Source organism: Acomys minous (genome assembly GCF_964271855.1).
Source record: "Acomys minous genome assembly, chromosome: 18".
In the NCBI taxonomy this organism is placed as follows: domain Eukaryota; kingdom Metazoa; phylum Chordata; class Mammalia; order Rodentia; family Muridae; genus Acomys; species Acomys minous.
In genome coordinates, this window is record NC_140501.1 from 5260716 (window position 1) to 5279911 (window position 19196).

Genomic DNA, 19196 nt, shown 5'->3' on the forward strand with positions numbered 1-19196 from the left:
TCTAATTTTTACCACAATCAAATGCAGGTTTTCCTTATACGCTGTTGTTAAGAAGGCAAATGAGCACAGCCACTGTGGAAAACAGTATGGAGGTCTTGCAAAGACCACGTATGACCCAGCTATGCCACCTGGGTATATATACTTGGAGGACAAGAGATGCCTGCACGCCCATGTCTGCTGTGACACTATTCACAGGACACAGGTCAGCACAGATGCTCAGCAGCAGACGAACAGATTCAAAGATTACTCCGTCATAAGGAAGGAAGCCATGTTACAGAAAAATTGGATGGCACTGGAGATTACATGTTAAGTAGACCAGCTGGCCGCAGGCCCTGAGAGCAGCACTGAGACACAGGTGCCCAAAGTCAGTCAGCTGGTAAGAGTCTCGCAGGGGAGCTAGGTGCCCATACTTAAACAGCAAGCACTTTATCCACATGAACCGTCTTCTCAGGCTCAAGAAAACAAACCAGCACATATCTCATTAGCATACGATCTGCTTTCCTCGACAATAAAGGGTAAAATGATACAGGCACCAAAGAATTGATTTACGGTAAATTCCATGACCCGTGGTCAGTGTTTGCTTCTATGCCTGTTTTATATACCCAAATGCCCAAGGGTTATGTGACAAGCTATTGAGTGACAGTCACAAGTGGGAAGTGTTCAAGAAGCCCTTAGAGTCTCACGTCGGATAAGCTGAAGTACGTGAGTCTATAACTGAGTGACATATCAACTGTGTGAACTTATCTTCTAACTGTTAGCATGATTCTGTAATGCCAGTCATTAAATATTAACTTAAGAACTATGATTCCTATACGCGTGTTTCTTTTTTGGCTATAAAATTACTACTAAATACCTTATTTCAAAGCAAGATAAAATCTGTATCTCTCAGTTTCTTCTTGGAGTCAGGTACTTACCACTTTCTTAAAATCATCTTCTGCTTCATCAAGTTTTCCTTGTTTGAGTAGTAAGTGACCTCTCTGTAATCTTGCCTAGGAGGAAAAAGAAAGACTGTCCTGAGCACTGTGGACTTCTAAATTTTCTCTAAATATAAAGAATAAATAATATAGTCAAGTTACTGATATTCATTTTGCTAATGTTTGTTTGACTTAGCACTGAGACTAATTCTTTTAGCTACATACAGAATGTGCATAATTTTTATTGAAGTATGTTTCCTTTAAAAATATGTTTTGGGGCTGGAGAGATTGCTCACTGGTTAGAGCACTGTCTGCTCTTCCAGAGGTCCCAAGTTCAATTCCCAGCAACCAAGTGGTAGCTCACAACCATCTATAATTCATCTGATACCTTCTTCTGGATGCAGGTGTATATGCAGATAAAGCACTCATATGCCTATAAATAAATAAAAATTATATATACATATATACATATAATATGTTTTGTTCAACCCAAAGCAATCATGTGCAAGGTTTAATTTTGGGAATTCTTTCGGTGTGTTTAAGATACAAGATTTGTCTTCAGAGTGACAAGAATGTCCTGGAACTAGATGGTGGTGACTGTGAAACCTAAGCGTATACGAAGAGCCACTGATACCTCAAGACGTCAATTTGATGAGACATGAATTATATACATTGTTAAAATTATGCTGGGTATTAAAAACAGGCACCCATAAAGAATATACAAGGTGCCTACCTTCAAGCTACATTCCAGGCTCTGCATCCTAATTGTAAAAAACACTTTCTGATGTCATACTAACTCTTTTCCGCTCGAAGTTCAGACTATCAAAGCTCCAGAAATAGGCTTGCTTTTCATTAACCCTTCGAGGTAAGTACTTACTACAGACAGAGTGGCAGCATCTCTCCTGACCTCTGCCATCCCTCCTCTTCTAACACACATACCCCTAGGTCCTCACACATGCCTGCTCTGGTGACTACCTCGTCTAAAAGCATGGAGAAGACCACACTGACACTCCACTTCCATCTGTGTGTTTCTCTCACAGAACATAAAACTTCCCTGATCCTCTATGAAATACATCAACACACACCGAAATGAGAGCAAGGCATTTCAGCTCAGTAACAGCTGACCACAGTGCTACGACAATGGGTGCCTTAGCCTCCGTACAAGGTGTACTCCGCTGTGTCAAGTACAAAATCAACAAAAATACGGCAGTTGGGAATTCTAACTTAAAGTAACTATAGCACTACTTCAAATCAAACATGTATTTCATGGCCACAGTGCAGATCCTTTTGCGAATGTAACAACTTATAAATAACGGTGATAAAATTATCCAGAGGACATCTGATTAATGACATACTCCACTCAAGTTCACATGTGGAATAGGTGGTCCTCAGCTGGTGCTGCCATTTTGGTGGGGCCTAGTTGAAGCCAGCAAGGCACAAAGCAGCACCCTTGGGAGCCCTATCTCACCCTGCCTACTGCACAGTCCTCTCTGCTTCCTGCTCACTCAACTCTGCTTCTTGTTACCATAACGCGAGCAAACTTCCTCCTCCACATTCTCCTACCGCCACGGTGCTCTCTATCATCACAGAGACGATCACGGAGCCTAGTACTGAATCCTGAAATCTCTAAAACCATGAGTTGAAATGAATTTTTGTTAGCTACGTCGTCACACTGATAAAACTAATGCCCCACCAAAGTCAAAGTACTCCTCATACAACTGCGAGAGCCCTACCCAGGACTTGTCAGCCTTCAGAACAGACCGTAAGCTCCTGAACCTCTGATGTCAGGGAGAACCATACTAACAGCACTTGGAATCCACCGAACGCACCCTTAAATGGGGCACTGTTTGTTCCTCTTACCTCATTCTTAAATGAAACCGTGGTCAGGCAGATGAAGTCCTATTACTTGAGCTGCTTAGTCCTCTCTTACATCATGTCCTACATTTCACCCTTCAGACACTTCTCGTTCTAAACCACAAAGCTAATACTGTCAGGCTAGTAGGGCTGGTGGGATAGCTCAGCAGGTAAAGAATACTGGCTACTCTTCCAGAGGTCCTGAGTTCAATTCCCAGCAACCACATGGTGGCTTGTGACCATCTATAAAGGGAATCTGATGCGCTCTTGTGACATGCAGGGGTATAAGAAGACAGCACTCATAAACGCAAATAAATAAATAAGGTTTAAAAAAACAAAAAAGAGTCACCTAGTACATCCTATACCCTCTGTTACTCTTCCATACAGATTTTTTGGTGTTGGGGCAAGGGCTCTCTACATAGCGCTGGCCGTCCTGAAACTCACAGAGATGCGCATGCCTCCGCCTCCCATGGGCTGGGGCTAAAGGCTGAAGGCACGTGCCACCACGCACAGCCTCCGTGTATACTGTTAGCACCAAGAACTTAGTGAGTCTTGCTGTCACTTGCTGTTTCACTGGAACAGAATCTGGCTACAGAACTCAAGCGGACCTCAAGACTCTGGGCTCAAGGGGCTCTCCTGCCTTCACCTCCCAACTAGGTAGGTAGGTGTGTGTGTGTGTGTGTCTGTGTGTGTGTGTACAGGGCCACTATGAAGAGTAAGTGTAAGAATCTGAATCCTTCTTGTGTGCCATTCCACACCCACAGCCTCGATGTCCTCTAGTGAGGCCTAAGGTGCCAGTACTTAGTACAGGAAACATTTTATCTCCTGAAAGTCCCCTTGTGTCCCCACTGAGCAAGTCTAGGTACACTTACTGCAGTGAAATCCATCTTCAGTTCAATCACTTTTGTTAAATCAGGTAATGCTGCTTTGGACTTTCCCATCGCTAAGAAGACGGTAGCTCTCCGGTAGTATGCAATATAGTTATCAGGGTCACCATCTGAAAATTAAAATAATAAACATTAGCTCTCTGTAGCTTACTTTTGACAAAATAATCTGAGAAACTACAGTTTATAATTTTATTAAGAATGGTAAACAGGCACTGTAGTGCACAATTTTATTCCCAGCACTCAGAGGCGGAGGCAGGCTGAGTTCTAAGACAGCCTAATCTATATAGCAAACTCAAGTCAAGCCAAGGCTACATGGACTCTCTCTGAAAAGTAAGTAACTAAATACATACACACACACACACACACACACACACACACACACACACACACGGCATTAAGTCAAGAGCCTGGGATACAGCTGAGTGTCACTGTGCTTGGGTCAGTGGAACACATGGCAGTTCCTAAAGGGTGGCACGCCCAGAAAGAACAGGACTGCTCCAAGCCCCTCGCCTCTGCCTTGCCCTATGCACCCCTCCCTCTGGATGAGTCTCTGTATCCTCTGTAATGTCCACGGTCCCAACCCAGAGAAGACGCTTCCCCAAGCTCTGAGAGCCCTTCTAGCAAACTAACTGACCTTCAGAAGGGGCTCAGGGACGCTGAAGGGGTTTTCACACTGGCATCTAACATGGGCAGCAGTTTTTCTCAAAACCACACAGTGTCAATATTTAACTGAATTACAGAACCTAAATCCTATCCAAAGAGAGCGTTAGCAGGAGGAAGTCTCCACACATTTGTGTAGAGAAGTCAAGGAGCATAGTGCTGGGTAAGTACAGAGTTGAAACTGAGTTTTCTCTACCTATGCTCTGAGCATCAAATGACAATGTTCCAACACAGAAGTGAAAACCACCTTGCTTGCAGATACAGACTCAGTCGCATGGTACCTGACTTTCAGGTCCTCTTTAAAAATAGCAGCTATGGCAAGGTGGGACAGTTCAGTGGACAGCACTTGCCACAAATATATGAGGACCTGAGCTCATACCTCCAAAGCCCATTTAAAGCCTGTCACAGTGTAACTCCTATGCGAGGTGGAAGGCTGTGTACCAGCTAGCCTAGTGTATACAACAGGGAACAAAAGGCTCCTTCTTAAACTACATGCAAGCCAAGGCTATCCTCTGACACGCTGTGGCTTGCCACGTGTGTCTGTACGCATGTGTATGCATGTGTATGTGCGTCTATGTGGCGGTATGTACATGTGACTGCAGGTGTATCAGACGCCTTGGAGCTGGAGATACAGGTGGTTTAAGCCCAGGCACGGGTGCTGGGATTACCCGAGGTCCTATGGAAGAGTAATCCATGTTCTAACCATTGAGCCTTCCCTCCAACCCCTCAGTTACCTCATATGCTAAATACATATGCATTCATGTGTGTGTGCTTATTAGTCTAATTTACCAGGAATCCTGAAAATGTTTAATGCTTATTTAACATGTAATCCTGCTTCAAGTGTTGTCCAAAGTGGAAGTTCCACCTAGAACTCCGAAAACAGCAACCAAGTAGTTAGGGCCATGACACCAACCTACTGCAGCATGAAACTGAGATAAAGCATCAGCCAGCTGTCCAGCTGCAAGTAATTTTTTTCCCAATTCAAGATGTTTCTCCACATCTGCATTTACTCCACATTCGGCACCTAAAAAGTAAAACAGAATAATAAGTTAACTTTCCATGAACCAGGATTCAACTCTAATAAATAAAAAAATTAAAGATAATCTTTATCTGGCTCAGTCATCTACTGAAATGAGAAAAGTCACAGAAGCCAGCAATGACAGAGTAAAGCCCACTGCTCCATCAGATAGCATATAAAAGCCCCTAGAGCATACCTATGTTCAGTTTAACCAATGCACAGACTAAGAGCAGTCTACAGAATAAGACTACATAGGCTGCAGTACGGGGGACGTTACTCTGCACGGTGAGGTAGCACCATGTTGTTAAGGCTGGGCTCAGGTGACAAGATGCTTGCTACGCAAGCCTGAGCCTAGAGTATAGATCAGCAGCAACCACAAAAATGCCAGGAGGGCATGGCAACCCAAGGCAGAAACAGGATCCTCGGGGCAAGCTGGCTAGCTAGCACACCAAATTGAAGGCTCTGGATCCAATGAGGCCCAACCTCAGTAAATAAAAACGGAAGCATGGTTAAGAAAGGCACCTGACATTCACTTCTGGTCACCATTAACCACATACATATATGAGCACACATACACGCAAATCACATATGCAGGTACACCTGCACACATATGAGCAGAGACACACGGCACATTAGAAACTGCTTTGCTGAGCTAGAGCCTCACATGACGAATGGACAGCAGACAGCACTGGGGTATTCAGCGGCTTACCAAGTACCTACAGCACACCAGGCAGGCACTGTTCTGGTTACTTGGGAACAGTGAGCCCTGCCCCTTGAGTCCTCCCAATACCAGACATTCCGGTGCGAGAGAGACATAATAAACAGTAAATTACATAGTGTATCAGGTACAAATTACTGTGGGATAAATCAGATGAAATGAGAATGCCAACAGTAAGGAAACACTTACAGAGGTAAACAAATGGTCCAAGGGCAGCCTCCCTTCAAGAGCCAATGTCGGAGCAAATCTTGGAGGTAGTGAGAAGCCTGTCACTCAGACATCAACAAGGACTTTCCACGTAGAACCAGCTAAGGCAAAGGCCTTAAGTCCATGGTGTTCAGAAACGGCAGGAAGACCTAGGTGACTACACAGAGCCACAGAGGAGAGCACTGTGGAGTCGCAGACTAGACGGCCCCCATGCCTGCTTTGGACAGGTGCGCCCACTCACCTGAAGCAGAACAGTCTGAACAAGACCGACTATCTATGAACTGTCCCCATACTCGGAATTCCTCCTCCAACAGCTGCCCTGACGTTATATCCTGCAGTGTTCAGGCATTTCTCCTTTACAGTGAGGACAATGTTTGTTCTGTTAGTCAAGAGAGCTAGAAAGCAATGCAGATGCCTCCTGGTTCTGCTCGCTGGTGACTCTGTCCCCACCCCACCAGCTTCTGCTGCAAAGTGAGTGTGTGTGGTGCTCCGCCCCAGCCAGATGCCCAGCCCCTCAGCAATGTGACAGGTAGCCTCATGCCAGGAACCACCTCCCAACAAGGACATTACACACTCATATCCTAACTTCACATCTCACAGCGCTATCCACACATGCATGCATGTAAGTTGAGCTGCACTGCAATCTACACTGCACTGCATTGATTGCTTCCTATAGGCCACTCTGGTCTCATTATCTAACTGTTAGCAAACCTGAGCTGGAACAATAGCTCAACAAATAAAATCTGAACCCCAGTGCTGAGGAGAGCGCATCTCTTCCAAGGTAGCCGTTTGAGGCTATCAATTCTAGAATATACTTCAGTGTTCTTTTTACATCTTTAGTTACTTGGTTGACATCAAGTACCTTCCTCCGTTATCCCCACCTTAATTTTTAAGACAGGGTTAGCTCTCACTGAACCGGAAGCTTGGCTGGATGGCCTGCACCCCTAGTGTAGGTATCACAAGCCCATGCCACCCCATCCGACTTCATCCTTTTCAGTGTAGGTGCTAAGCTTTAAGCTCGGCTCCTCGAGATTGCATGTCCACCACTGTACCGACTGAGCCAGCTCCTCAGGAGCCCCTCCTTTTACAAGCTCCTGAGAGAGCACATGCAGTTAGATTGGTAGTGGAAATGTTCCAGGAGACAGACATAGGAAACAGATGTTTGAGGGTTTTGTTCATACCTTGACCTTGAGTGGAGTGCTGAGCTACAGCAGCAGGAAACGGCCTGCGAGTAATCATGCAAGCACTAGACGTAGGTAAGCTACCATTTTGGACTGACTGTAACAACATACTGAGCCACAGCTTAGAAGGCCAAGGACCTCCTATACTTGACCATAATGGCAGAAATGATGAAAGCAAGGGCTGAGGTAAGAGGTGGATTCTTTCCAGTGCACACAAGTATTTAAAGAAGAATAGCAAGCTCAGGAGTAATTCTCAGCTAAAGTCAATCTGGGAGTTTCCACAACAACTCTGAAATATTGAATCGCCCTACCCTCACCTCAGTCGTCACAAAGCTGCGCTAGCTAAAACCAGCCATTAAACTGTGATGATTACAGTATCAAAATCATGGTTGAATCCAATGTCACCAAGTTTCTCCTGTGAACACTGGGGCATAGATTAATAAGTAACTGGATCCTGCTATGTGTAGTGGGAACTGTGTTTAAACTTGACTCTTGAACCCCAGGTTATTCTCAACAGCTTCCCTGAAGCAGCTTCCCCTTTCCAGTGTTTAAAAACTATAAAGCATTTTTTTCTTCTCTTCTAGCTATACACAGCATACAAGCAATCCAATACAGCGTGTTTGTGTAAACAGAATTGGAACATCCACCTTTGTTCTCGCTATTTGACCTTCACAAACTCCCAAAGCACAGTGAGTCTTCTGATGCAATGCCAACACGGCTGGTTATATAGGTTCAATAACAGAATTTCTTACAGCACTATATCATTTGTAAATGTTGGATATAGTCGCTAACAACCTGACTAGAAATCCAATTTGATTTTCACTTGAATATGATGCATATAGGTATAGTGTATGAGATGACAAAGAAACTAAAGGAGGCTTTATATAGCAAATAAAACCCAGGTGTAAGGCACAGGGGTGGCAAATGGCAACTGGTTTGGTACCTTATGTACACAGTTGCCTAACACGGTTGCTTTACATGTATGAGTAAGGAATTTCACATCCTCGCAGGCCCGGGGAACACTCTCAGAATTGTGGCATGAACAGACTCTAAATACCTGGAGTGCTTCCAAACTGATAGAAGAGTGGTGATGCAGGCCTTTAATCCCAGCACTCAGGAGGCCGAGGCAGGAAGATCTCTGTGCATTAGAGGCCGCCTGGTCTACAGTGCGAATTCTAGGGCAGCCAGGACTACACAGAGAAACCCTATCTCAGGAAAAACAAAAACAAACAAGAAACAGAAAGAACCACAGCCGGGCAACCACCTTTCCAAATCAATGTCAGACTGGTAACCAGTACCTCTGAAGCACAAAGAAGCCAGAAAGCCAACTCTTACACAGCCTAACACTAAGAAAACACAACAAAATAGTACGTGTGTTTTCAAAATTGTTCCAAATGAATATAACTAAAAATCTTACAGATTCAAAAGACTGCAACATCTATTTAGACTTAGTTCTAGCAGCAAGGACACAATGGAGAACAAGAATAAACAAGATAATTTCCTAAGTGCCAATCTGATGCTAGGTGACAAAATGCCTGAGGAAAGAAATAATTAATATAGATAATCAAATAAGGCCTCCCTGAGTCAGTGATATCTGAGTTAAAACAAGAGTAACAGGGGTGGAGAGTAATGCTGAATGACACACGCCAAAATCATATCCAGACAGCAAAACTGGTGCAACAAGCCTGGTAGGGCCAAACTCAACCTCAAGGAAACTACATAGGTTACACACAGTAAGAAAGAGTAGAGGGACCGACGGCATGTACAAGACAGCACAAACTGCAAACCACAGAACAAAGGCCAGACTTTCATATGTGACAGAAGAAGCCCCTAGTATGGGCTTTAGCAAGAAACTGAAGGTCTAATTTTTATTTTTAAAAGATTACTTTGGCTGGGTGTGGTGGCACACACCTTTAATCTCAGCACTCGGGAGGCAGAGCCAAGTGGATCACTGTGAGTTCGAGGCTACCCTGGTCTACAAAGTAAGTTCAGGACAGCCAAGGCTACACAGAGAAACCCTGTCTGGGGGGGGGGGATTACTTTGGCTTCAATGTAGAAGACAGACTGGAGTCAGAGATGAATAGAAAACTGTGGTGATATGAACTAAGGACAGTATGTTGGCTACACTATATATACTGATTTCACTTATGTTTTCAAAAATACATCTTGTTGTACTGATGTTAATATACTACTTACATTTTTTTAATTAGCAAAGTAAACTAAGGAATATGTTTTGCTTAAAATCATTACTAGTTATAAATATTTGAGGAGATGGCTTACTTGAGTAAAAGGCATTGCCACCAGCCGTGGTGATTTAAGTTTGATCACTGGAAAAAGGAAACTAACTCCCCAAGTTGTCCTCTGACCACCAGAGGGCCCCATCACACATAGACAACCATACTCACACACACACACACCAATAAAAATAAATATTCAATTGTTTAGAAGTCATGAAACATTGTTGAACTATAGATTGAAGGTGTAATATGATTATCCTATTATATACGATGAATGTCATGTCATATTATATCACAGTATATCAGCAACAGGGCATGCTGGTAATATGCCTTTGTTGTACGGCCCTAGGGATCACTCTCAGACCTAATAGCCACCAGGCAAGTGCACCATTAAACCATCCTCTAGCCTAGTCCTTACAGCTAGAGTTTTATCTTCAAAATGTAATTTGAAATATAAATTATACCTATAAAGCATTTACATTTTCTACATAAAATCAAAAGGTTACACATCACTAATGCAAGAGAATGATGTGTACAAAAACTATGGTGGGTACTAGAAATTGAACCGGGCGCCAAGTGAGGGTGAAAGCACTGTGCCTGAGCCACAGAACAACTCTGCCCTCAGTTCCCAAATCTCAACCGTGAGGACAATTTTAGGGACATGTTGATCAGTGCCCTGCTGTCACCAGTTACAGGAGTCTCTGCATGAAGACCTCAAACATCTCCTTGTTACATTTTCTCAGTGTACTCAATTCCTGAAATGAGGAAGTAAACGTTTTAAGTATGAGATAAGCCACTAGGAAAATGAGGCCAGGCATAGTTGTGCACACTTGCAATCCTAGCCCTGGGATGGTTGAGTCAGGGGGAATGCCGTGAGTTCAAGGCCAGCTTCCGAGAAAAGGGAAAATGATTTCCTGATCCATCCACAACAATGATCAAGAGAGAAACAAGTAATATTAAGAACTAAAACCTACCAAGCACTAGGTACTTCTGTGTTCATTCAATTTTCCCAACTCCAGGATGTACGTATCTTTCACACTTTTACTACTAAAGAACTGAGGCTCAAATCAGTTGTCAGTTCTGCCCAAAGACTCACAATGACTGCCAAACAATCCATCTCCAAACCCCACCGTTATTTTCCACACAATGTATGATCCTTCTCACACAGCAGTATTTCAACATTGCAGGGTGATTCTTAAGTCCAATGGGAGCCAGGAAGACATTTGTAATGTTCTTTGAACTGCTCTGTTGTCACATTATACCACACTCTCTCTCTCTAAATTTTGAGACAGTCCACAAATTAGACTTCTTTTGCTTTTTAGGATTGAAAGCATTTAGCTTATGGTCCACATCATCCTGAAGAAGCCTAACCTCATCTGAAAGAGACATTTTGCGTTCCTTCATCCCTTCAGAATAAAGCTTTGATCTGTATTTATAATCTTATTCAATCAAATTTCTATTTGGTTATGTAAATTAATACTATTTCTATGAAAAATCCCCACGACCCATCCTCTAACCATGCAGAGAAATTATTCCTTCGGAGTATTTCGGTCACATTTCCATAGCAGAACATACCACAACGGGGAGTGGAGATCTCTTTTACTCTGCAGAGGTTCCCAACTCCTATCTTACCTTTTCCGAATCCTGAGTCCATGTTGCATCCAGAACAATCTTTTAAAACACCTCCTTTCTAAAACTTCTGCAGCATTTTCCTATTACTGGGTATCACTCCAAATCCTTCAGGCCTATGTTCCCTGGTACCGTCCAGCCTCATAATCAGCCAGCAGCGTTCCTCACTTCCTACTTTCGACTCCTAAAGCAAAGCCAATTGGTTGCTCTTCCCTGAGTATGCCATGACCTCATGCCTCGTGCTTTACACCCCAGCTCCACGGAACAGCCTTTCTTTCCCAAGGGCCCACCTAGAAAAGTCTCACTCTCGCATCAAGACTCTGTCTTGGGCTAGGGATGTAGCTTAGGGGTAAGAGGTGCAAGGTTCTCTCCTCAACAACACAGGGCAAAAAGAAACAAGCAAACAGACAGAACAGATTCTGCCCACAAATGATGGCTCCTGTGTGAGCCTTTGCTACCTACTTGAAGAGAGTAAGAGAGTCGTCTCACCCCTAGCACACTCTGCATTCCTACACTCACAAGTGCACCTCTGCTTTGCAGGTCCACTGTCGCAGGATCCTGCCTTTCAGACCCTTATCCTAGCACTAATGAAAAGCAAGTCTGAGAGCAGAAACTGTCATGTTTTCCCCTTACATCACATAGTTCAGCATATTATGAATGGTGAGCACTCAATACTTATTAAAGGAATTTAATTATTTTCCTTCTTACTTGAATATAAATCTCCAGAATAACAGAGTCTAGAACATATACAAATATCAGTCACACCGCTCATAACTGATCATAAATGATTCATAAGGATACTACTTGTAGATTGCTGGCTGTTTTGAAACATCTAAACTCTATCTTGAGCCACAATTTTTATTCCGTTGCTACACACTGTGTGAGTGTTATTTTCCAAAAGATAAGGCTTGAACCAAGTATTATGCAATTTCCAAACCAGCACTGAACAGGTTTCTCCTAGGCATGTATCAGACATGGGTCAACAATGAAAACAGGAAGAGTAGGAAAAAAGACAGAAACACTAATCATGTTATTCACTGAGGACCATGGCATAAGAAAAGCCAAGACCCTAGTCAGACATTTAGACAGTGAGAAAGCTGATCTAGACCTCAGGAGGAAACACTGGGTGCAACAAAATGCTGAAAGCAAGTAAGAGTCAGATGCATAAACATTTATTGTTGTTGGTAAAATAATATGTAAGGGAATAAACAAGGCAGGCATGGTCGCCCACGCCTTTAACCCCAGCACTCGGGAGGCAGAGGCAGACAGATCGCTGTGAGTTCGAGGCCAGCCTGGTCTACAAGGCAAGTCCAGGACAGCCAAGGCTACACAGAGAAACTCTGTCTCGAAAAACCAAAAAAAGAAAAAACAATAAAAATTCCCAATCATTCTTTAAAATTGTTACCGAGGCTGGAGAAATGGCTCAGGAATTAGGGGTTAAGAGCAGTTGCTCTTGATCACTTTTCGGTCTTGCAGAAGTCCCAGGTTTGGTTCCCAGCACCCACATGGTGGTTTACAAGCATCAATAATTCCAGCTCCAGGGGCTCCAACTCCTCTTCTGACCTCTGTGGGTACAAGGCATGCACATGTTGCACAGACACATATATAGGCAAAACATCCACAGACACAAGATGAAAATAAAGTATTTCAAATAAATAAAAAAATACATAATTCTACTACCAAGAGAAGCAATATATAATTCTGTTGCTTCAGGGACAAATGATTAATATTAAAGAATAGTCAAAGGTACAAAAGATATGCTGGAGTGCTGTTGGAGCCATCCAGTGGAGGAGGAGGAAAGGATGCTGGAGTGCTGATGGAGCCATCCAGTGGAGGAGGAAGAGGAAATAATGACAAAGGAGAAAAGCAACCTGCTCTGGCCATCCCCAAAATTCATTTGTGGATACGTGGTTCACTGCAGTGGTGTTACACCATTTGCAAAGTAATTACATTATTAGTCTGTGCCTTCAGACATGTATTAGTGCCTTATTTTAAAAAAAAAAAGCTGCAGGAACAAGCTGGTCCTTTTGCCATGTCAAGCCACAGCACCCAGCCCTTCTTCCATGGGAGGACACAGGAAAACCCTTTTTCATGTGCCTACAATCCCAACAGAGGAGAAGCCAAGACAGGACACTAAGTTTGGAGCCTGCCTAGGAAACACAGCAAGTTCATAACCAGCCTGAACAACTTTTTATTTTTAAAGACCAACACAGGTTATCAAAGTGACCTAGGACGTCTCAAAAATCAAAACCTGTAATCAAAACTAAGCTAAAAATACTCAGAGTGGGTAGCAATATGGGCAGAGATGTAGACACACCAGGGAACTGTGCTGTCAGTGACTAGAAAGAGGCCCTGCACTGTTCTCATTCTCCACACAGCCACCATCTAAAAGCACGAGGCTAAGTGGAGGCCTTCAGGCTGGCTCTGCGTGTGAGGGGCTTTGCCACCAAGTCTGGTGGACCCGCACTTGATCCCCTGAACCACACTGGTGATGGAGGAAGAGAACCAGCTCCTGAAAGCTTTCCTCTGGCTGCACACATGTGCTAGCACACAGCCCACCCACCCCCACTCTGCTGCAAAGCCAGCCAGTCACCAGGTGGTGGTGGCCCAGGGCTTTAGTCCCAGCACTCCAGGACAGTGGTGGCTACAACAATGTAATCATGTCTCAAAAAACAAAACAAAGCAAAGCAAAGCGAAGAAAGAAAAAAAAGAGTAACGTAACGTAAGGGAATAAAAGAAAGGGAATTTAAACTGGATTTGGCTATTTAAGGGAGAGGGCGGTAAGAACACTAACCCTGAGCAGCTGGGCCTGTGTGTTTGGAAGGAGACTAACAGTAAAGTTGTTCTCCATCGGTATTTATCTCTTAGGTACAACAAACAAGATGGCTGAGATTAAATTTAAGGGACTTGGGGATCTGCCAGGTAAGGAAAGCCAAAGAATACAAGAGCAGAGAAATCTAAGAGTATTTGGAATAAAGTGGCTGCAGTTATGGCCTTAAGCTTAAAAAAAAATAGATAAAAGACATAGTTCCCAAATGCATGTTTTATGTTCCCTGCTCTGTGAACTCTAAGATAGCTTGTTAATTTTCTACACCTCACCACAGCACCATAGAGCGTAACCTTTGCTGACACATCAGTCTTTTTTTATATTCCAAAACTCCAAGCAGCAAACACATCCTATTTATCTATTTCTAAAAGAGCCAGTCTCTAAAGTACAGAAAGAAAAATTAAAAAAAAAAAAAAGATCGCATTCTGAAAGGCAGGTGGCTGGGTTCCCCTGGATATTTCTATGTAAAACAAAGTTAAATTGCTCATTGATAAATCAAAAGAAGGCAGGTATGGTGGGGCAAGCTTACAATCCCAAGACTCAGAAGGCAGAGGTGAGAGGATCACAAGCTTGAGCCCATCCTGATCTACATATCCAATTAGAGTTCATCCAGACCAGCCTGGGCTAAAGAGTGAGACAGTTAAGAGCAGATCATGACCATAAGCACTAAACCACAATTACCGTCACATGGTGAACAGTGCTGCCCCACAGAAGGAGGCCAGTGCAGCCCCAGGCAAATGCAGCTCTTGGCAAGCGCTCACTGCAAGACGAAGGGAAGCCCTGAGTCTGCTGCGAACGCTGTAAGCTACCTTGCTAAGTAACTCAAAACACATGTAGGACATTATCCAACCTTCAAAAGCTAAAATACACTTTTAACTTATCAGTTTAAATAAAATGCATCACAATTTTTTGTTTGCATTGATTTTCAAGTCTTTTCAAATGGAATTAAAAAATGGGTTCCCTGGCTGACGTGGTGGCGCACGCCTTTAATCCCAGCACTGGTGAGGCAGAGGCAGGTGGATCGCTGTGAGTTCGAGGCCAGCCTGGTCTACAAAGTGAGTCCCCGACGGCCAAGGCTACACAGTGAGACCCTGGGGGTGAGCAGGGTGGATAGTTAGTTCTCAGCGGACACTGGCCTCAGTTTGGGGAAGCATGCGGGTCAAGTGGCACCACACTATGCTTGAAGAAGACGTAAAGGAGAGTCACGTGAGGAGAGGGGATGTGGTTGACACACATCAAGAGAAAGTAAACCTCTGACAACACAGTCCACACTCACACTCAAGACACCAAACACGCCAGGAGCAGTAGGATGAAATAATCCTATCTGTAATGTGAGAATGCTAAAGTGGATACTAAATGTTTCTTTTTATTTACATTTGAATTTATTTGTGTCTCTCTGTGTAGTGTATAAGCTCCAGCACCTGACCTCCCTGTAGGTGGAGTTACAGTTGGTTGTGGTACTGGAAGCTGAACTCAAGTCCTCGGCAAGAGCAGCCAGTCTCCTAACCTCCAAGCCCTCTCTCCAGTCCCTAAAACCTTCTTTCTATTCAAAAATTCTATTTCTCATGCTCTAGATTTCTTTCAAAGGCCTTTGAGAAAGGAACTGTTAAGAGTCAGTCTTTCAATTCATGATACGTGCTTTCCTTCTCTGGGTTACAACAGAAACGCCTACTTTAAATCAGAAAACACAACCAGGCTTACCATTACATTTTCTATAGTATGAACCCATGTTTCACATTCCCTGCTGCAGAAGAGAGCTCCTGGGTTGGAATTACAACTAACTGTGAGTGGCTTGATCTGCTACTGGAATGCAACTCCACTCTTCTGCAAGACCAGCAAGCACACTAACCATCTCTCGAGCCCCAAGATAAAATTTTCAGTGAGCTCTTGGAACACCAGTTCCATCCCACGTGTAAAACAGAGACCATCGCATATCTCTGTGGAACAAGAAATGGCTTACAGATGCACTTTCCTTCTCCGTCACCTGCTATTTTACACAGGTAATGCTCCTGAAAAAGGTACCACTCCAGCTTTCCCCTGAGAGTGCCATTAGTGCTTTCCAGACAGAAAAACTCACGTTTTCTTACAGAAATAGCACAGCACAGAAATGAAGTGCTAAAAGTCTTAGAATCCTACAAAGAACAGAAATTTGAATAAGGTGATTGATCTACAAGCTGGAAAAGGGGAAGCAAACAAAAATAAGCACTTGTATGTCTGAAAAGTTAGCTGACACTAAACATTGGCTACATTCTCTTAATAAGTCAGTCATGGTAACTAGGCATGACTGATGCACATGTGAAGAATTAGGGCATGCGAGACGGTCTGAATATATGGTCCATATCAAAGCAGTCTAAGCCTTCAAATCCCAATCCCCTCCACTTTGAGGCTGGCTTCAACGTCCAATTATTGGTCTCATAATTGTCACAGTACAAATTCTGATTTGAGATTCAAAGAACCTTTGGTCATCAGGAAGCCAAAGCAAACAAAAACCCTACCTTTAATGGAGAGGTAAAAAAACGAAGAGTCTTAACTTTAAGAAAAAAAAGAGAGAAAGAAACCAGCATACACTTTGGTGAGGATTTCACCATTAACTATTCCCAATTTCAGTTCCTCGGTCCCCCGAATGGGATATCCAACTGTTTACTCTCTTCCTTGACAAGTGTTCCCCACTAATGGGAATGCGTACATCAGAGCCCAGGGCAGGTGTCACGACAGCACAGTAACCAAGTTGAGAAGCATTATCCAATGGGCTTTTGGGGCTTCAATTTTTATCTCCTCTCTGCTCTGACATCCAAAATGGGACAGGCCTCTATTTTTGCTATTCTGTTGGGAGTAGCCAACATTCCAGTCTGGAGGCCAGGGTGAAATGTAAGCACTCCCTATCTTGTTAAGGAGACCTTTTATTTTCTTTTCCGATGACTAGAAAAAGTAGCACCAGAAAAAAAGGAAAGAAAGAAAGAAAGAGGGAAACGTTGAATGACGCCATGCTGGGAACTGTAAAGCACAGACACAGAGTCCAGCAACTTGGGGTGCTCCAAGCACGGCAAGGACTTCCTAAGTTGCGCACCGGACGCGGGGTCCATACGGGATGGGATTGACTTCTGTGGACCGGCCCTCCTCGGCCCCTGGCTCGCCCCGCCGTCCTACCGTCACTCCTGGCACCCGGACCCGTCCCATGCGGGCCGCCGTTACCGCCTCCTCCCCGTACCACCGACCCAGTGTCCCGGACGCTGGGCTCCGGGCTGCACCCAGGCCGCCGTCCCGGCCTCGCCGCCCGCGGGTCCCCTCCTCTCGGCACACAAACCCGGAACCCGGCTCCCGCCCAGCCTCGCGCCCCGGGCGCCTCTCCCAGCCCCCGCACTGGGACCCCCCGAAGCCCGCCCCGGGGCCAGGGCGGGACTCACCCTCGTACTGCAGGTCCACCAGGACGAGCAGGAAGGGGAACACGGCGCCCAGCCGGCTGCCCACCGAGCCGGGGGCCACCATGTCCAAGGGCGCCGAGGCCGGAGAGCAGGAAGGTGCGCGGCCCAGCAGCCCGCGAGGCGCCCAGCCCGCAGCGAAGCGCCCTCGGTCAGCTCGCTCAGACACCCGGGCCTCGGCGGCGGCGGGCGCCGGGCGGTGGAAAACAGCGGTGGGCGTGGCCCAGGGACGCCACACCCCCCCGAGACGCCGCCCAATCGCCTTCCTCCTAGCCGCCGAGCGGCCCGGCTCGCCTGGGTCGTGGTTGGCGCTGATTGGCTTCGGGGGCCGACGCCCCGCCCCGTCTCTGATAGGGTAACGTGGAAGCACAAGACGAGGCAGCGTCCGCTGGCGGTGGAGCTGTCAGCGGGCTCCAAACCGCCGCCGAGGCCCGGGAGGAAGCGGCCGGGAGGCCGGGCCGCGGCCCCGAGTCCGCATGCGCACACCGCCAACCCTTCGGTCCCGCCTGGCGGGCTGGGTTGGCACGAGTGGCGCCCTGAGCGTGGCGAGTTCTCCCCGGGACTGATGGGAGCGTAAAGGCGCGGCCGCCGCTGGGGCTGGGAAGGCCAAGCTGGGTCTCCCAAGTCTGCAGGGACGTCGGAGACGGCTGGGATTGACTTCTTGAATGAAATGGGCGAAGTAAAGAAACGCACACAGCCGCTGCCTGGGTGAAAAGGGGGAAAGTTTATTCCAAAGTGCCAAGGCAGTCTCTGGGGAAGCAGAGCGGGGCGCGGAGCGGGGTGGGATGGGGTCGGGATGTGTCTCCTAGGCTACAGGGAACCGGGTACCCGGGAGGAAAGGGGCCTATGAGCTGGCCGGGAGGCTAGTGGGTAGGCACATTGACATGCTAATAGAGTAGACACCACAGTCTTAAGTTAATGGGAGAGCCACGTGTCCCTTTTCCCAGGGATAAGAGAATGACTCCCCTTACTATCTTCAGGCCCCTGGGGGAACGGTGGCGGTTATCTAGATGCCCAACCTTGGGAGAAGGAATGTATTGGGGGGATCTGACACTCTGGTTCTTCCGGTTGGTCTGAGAAACCAAGAGCCATTCTAACAAATCTCAAGGTTGATCCGGCCAGCATTCTTAAAGTCCCCAGACCTTTCCTAGTCTCACCAAAGAAATTTTCAGAATCTTTTTTTTTTTTTTTTTTTGGCGGGGGGGGGGGGGAGGTGGGGAATAGGTTGGCTACCTGCTTTTAAGATTCAGGGCTATTAGTTACCTGCCCTAGGCCAGTTATGTATTGGTATGTCTTTGAAATGCCTTTAGCTCACCCTACATAACAGAGCCCAATTTTTTGCTCAGTCTTCAATATTTGCTCTCTGCTTTCCCAAGAGATGACCTTGGCGGTTTGGAGAAAGCTTTTCCCTGTTTTCATCCACGCAGTGGCTATTTGAGTTTCTTTACTGTGCTTATTTCATTCAAAGGTATAAGAACTTGAACAAGATCGACTTCAAATTATTTTTAGGCTTTGATCATAAATGTTGTGTTTTGAACATGCGCTATACACCAGCAATGTTTTGCACATAGTTACATACTGTGGGCTTGCTGTTCAGTATTTTTGGTACTTTAGTGTTACTTCCTACTTTGGAACAACACATGAA

At 45.3% G+C, this 19196-nt stretch overlaps 1 protein-coding gene across 1 annotated transcript in view; it reads right to left on the bottom strand.

Moving 5' to 3' along the window:
• DNAJC3 (DnaJ heat shock protein family (Hsp40) member C3) overlaps nt 1-17768 on the bottom strand; it is a 40413-nt gene extending 22645 nt beyond the window's left edge. Inside the window, exons 1-4 of the mRNA XM_084767800.1 lie at nt 17537-17768; nt 5229-5339; nt 3641-3765; nt 915-989 (exon numbers count right to left, since the gene is read on the bottom strand). Coding sequence (XP_084623926.1) covers nt 915-989; nt 3641-3765; nt 5229-5339; nt 17537-17618 — 393 coding nt within the window. The 5' untranslated portion in view covers nt 17619-17768. The remainder of the gene's footprint in view (nt 1-914; nt 990-3640; nt 3766-5228; nt 5340-17536) is intronic.
• Nucleotides 17769-19196: the final 1428 nt, after the last annotated feature.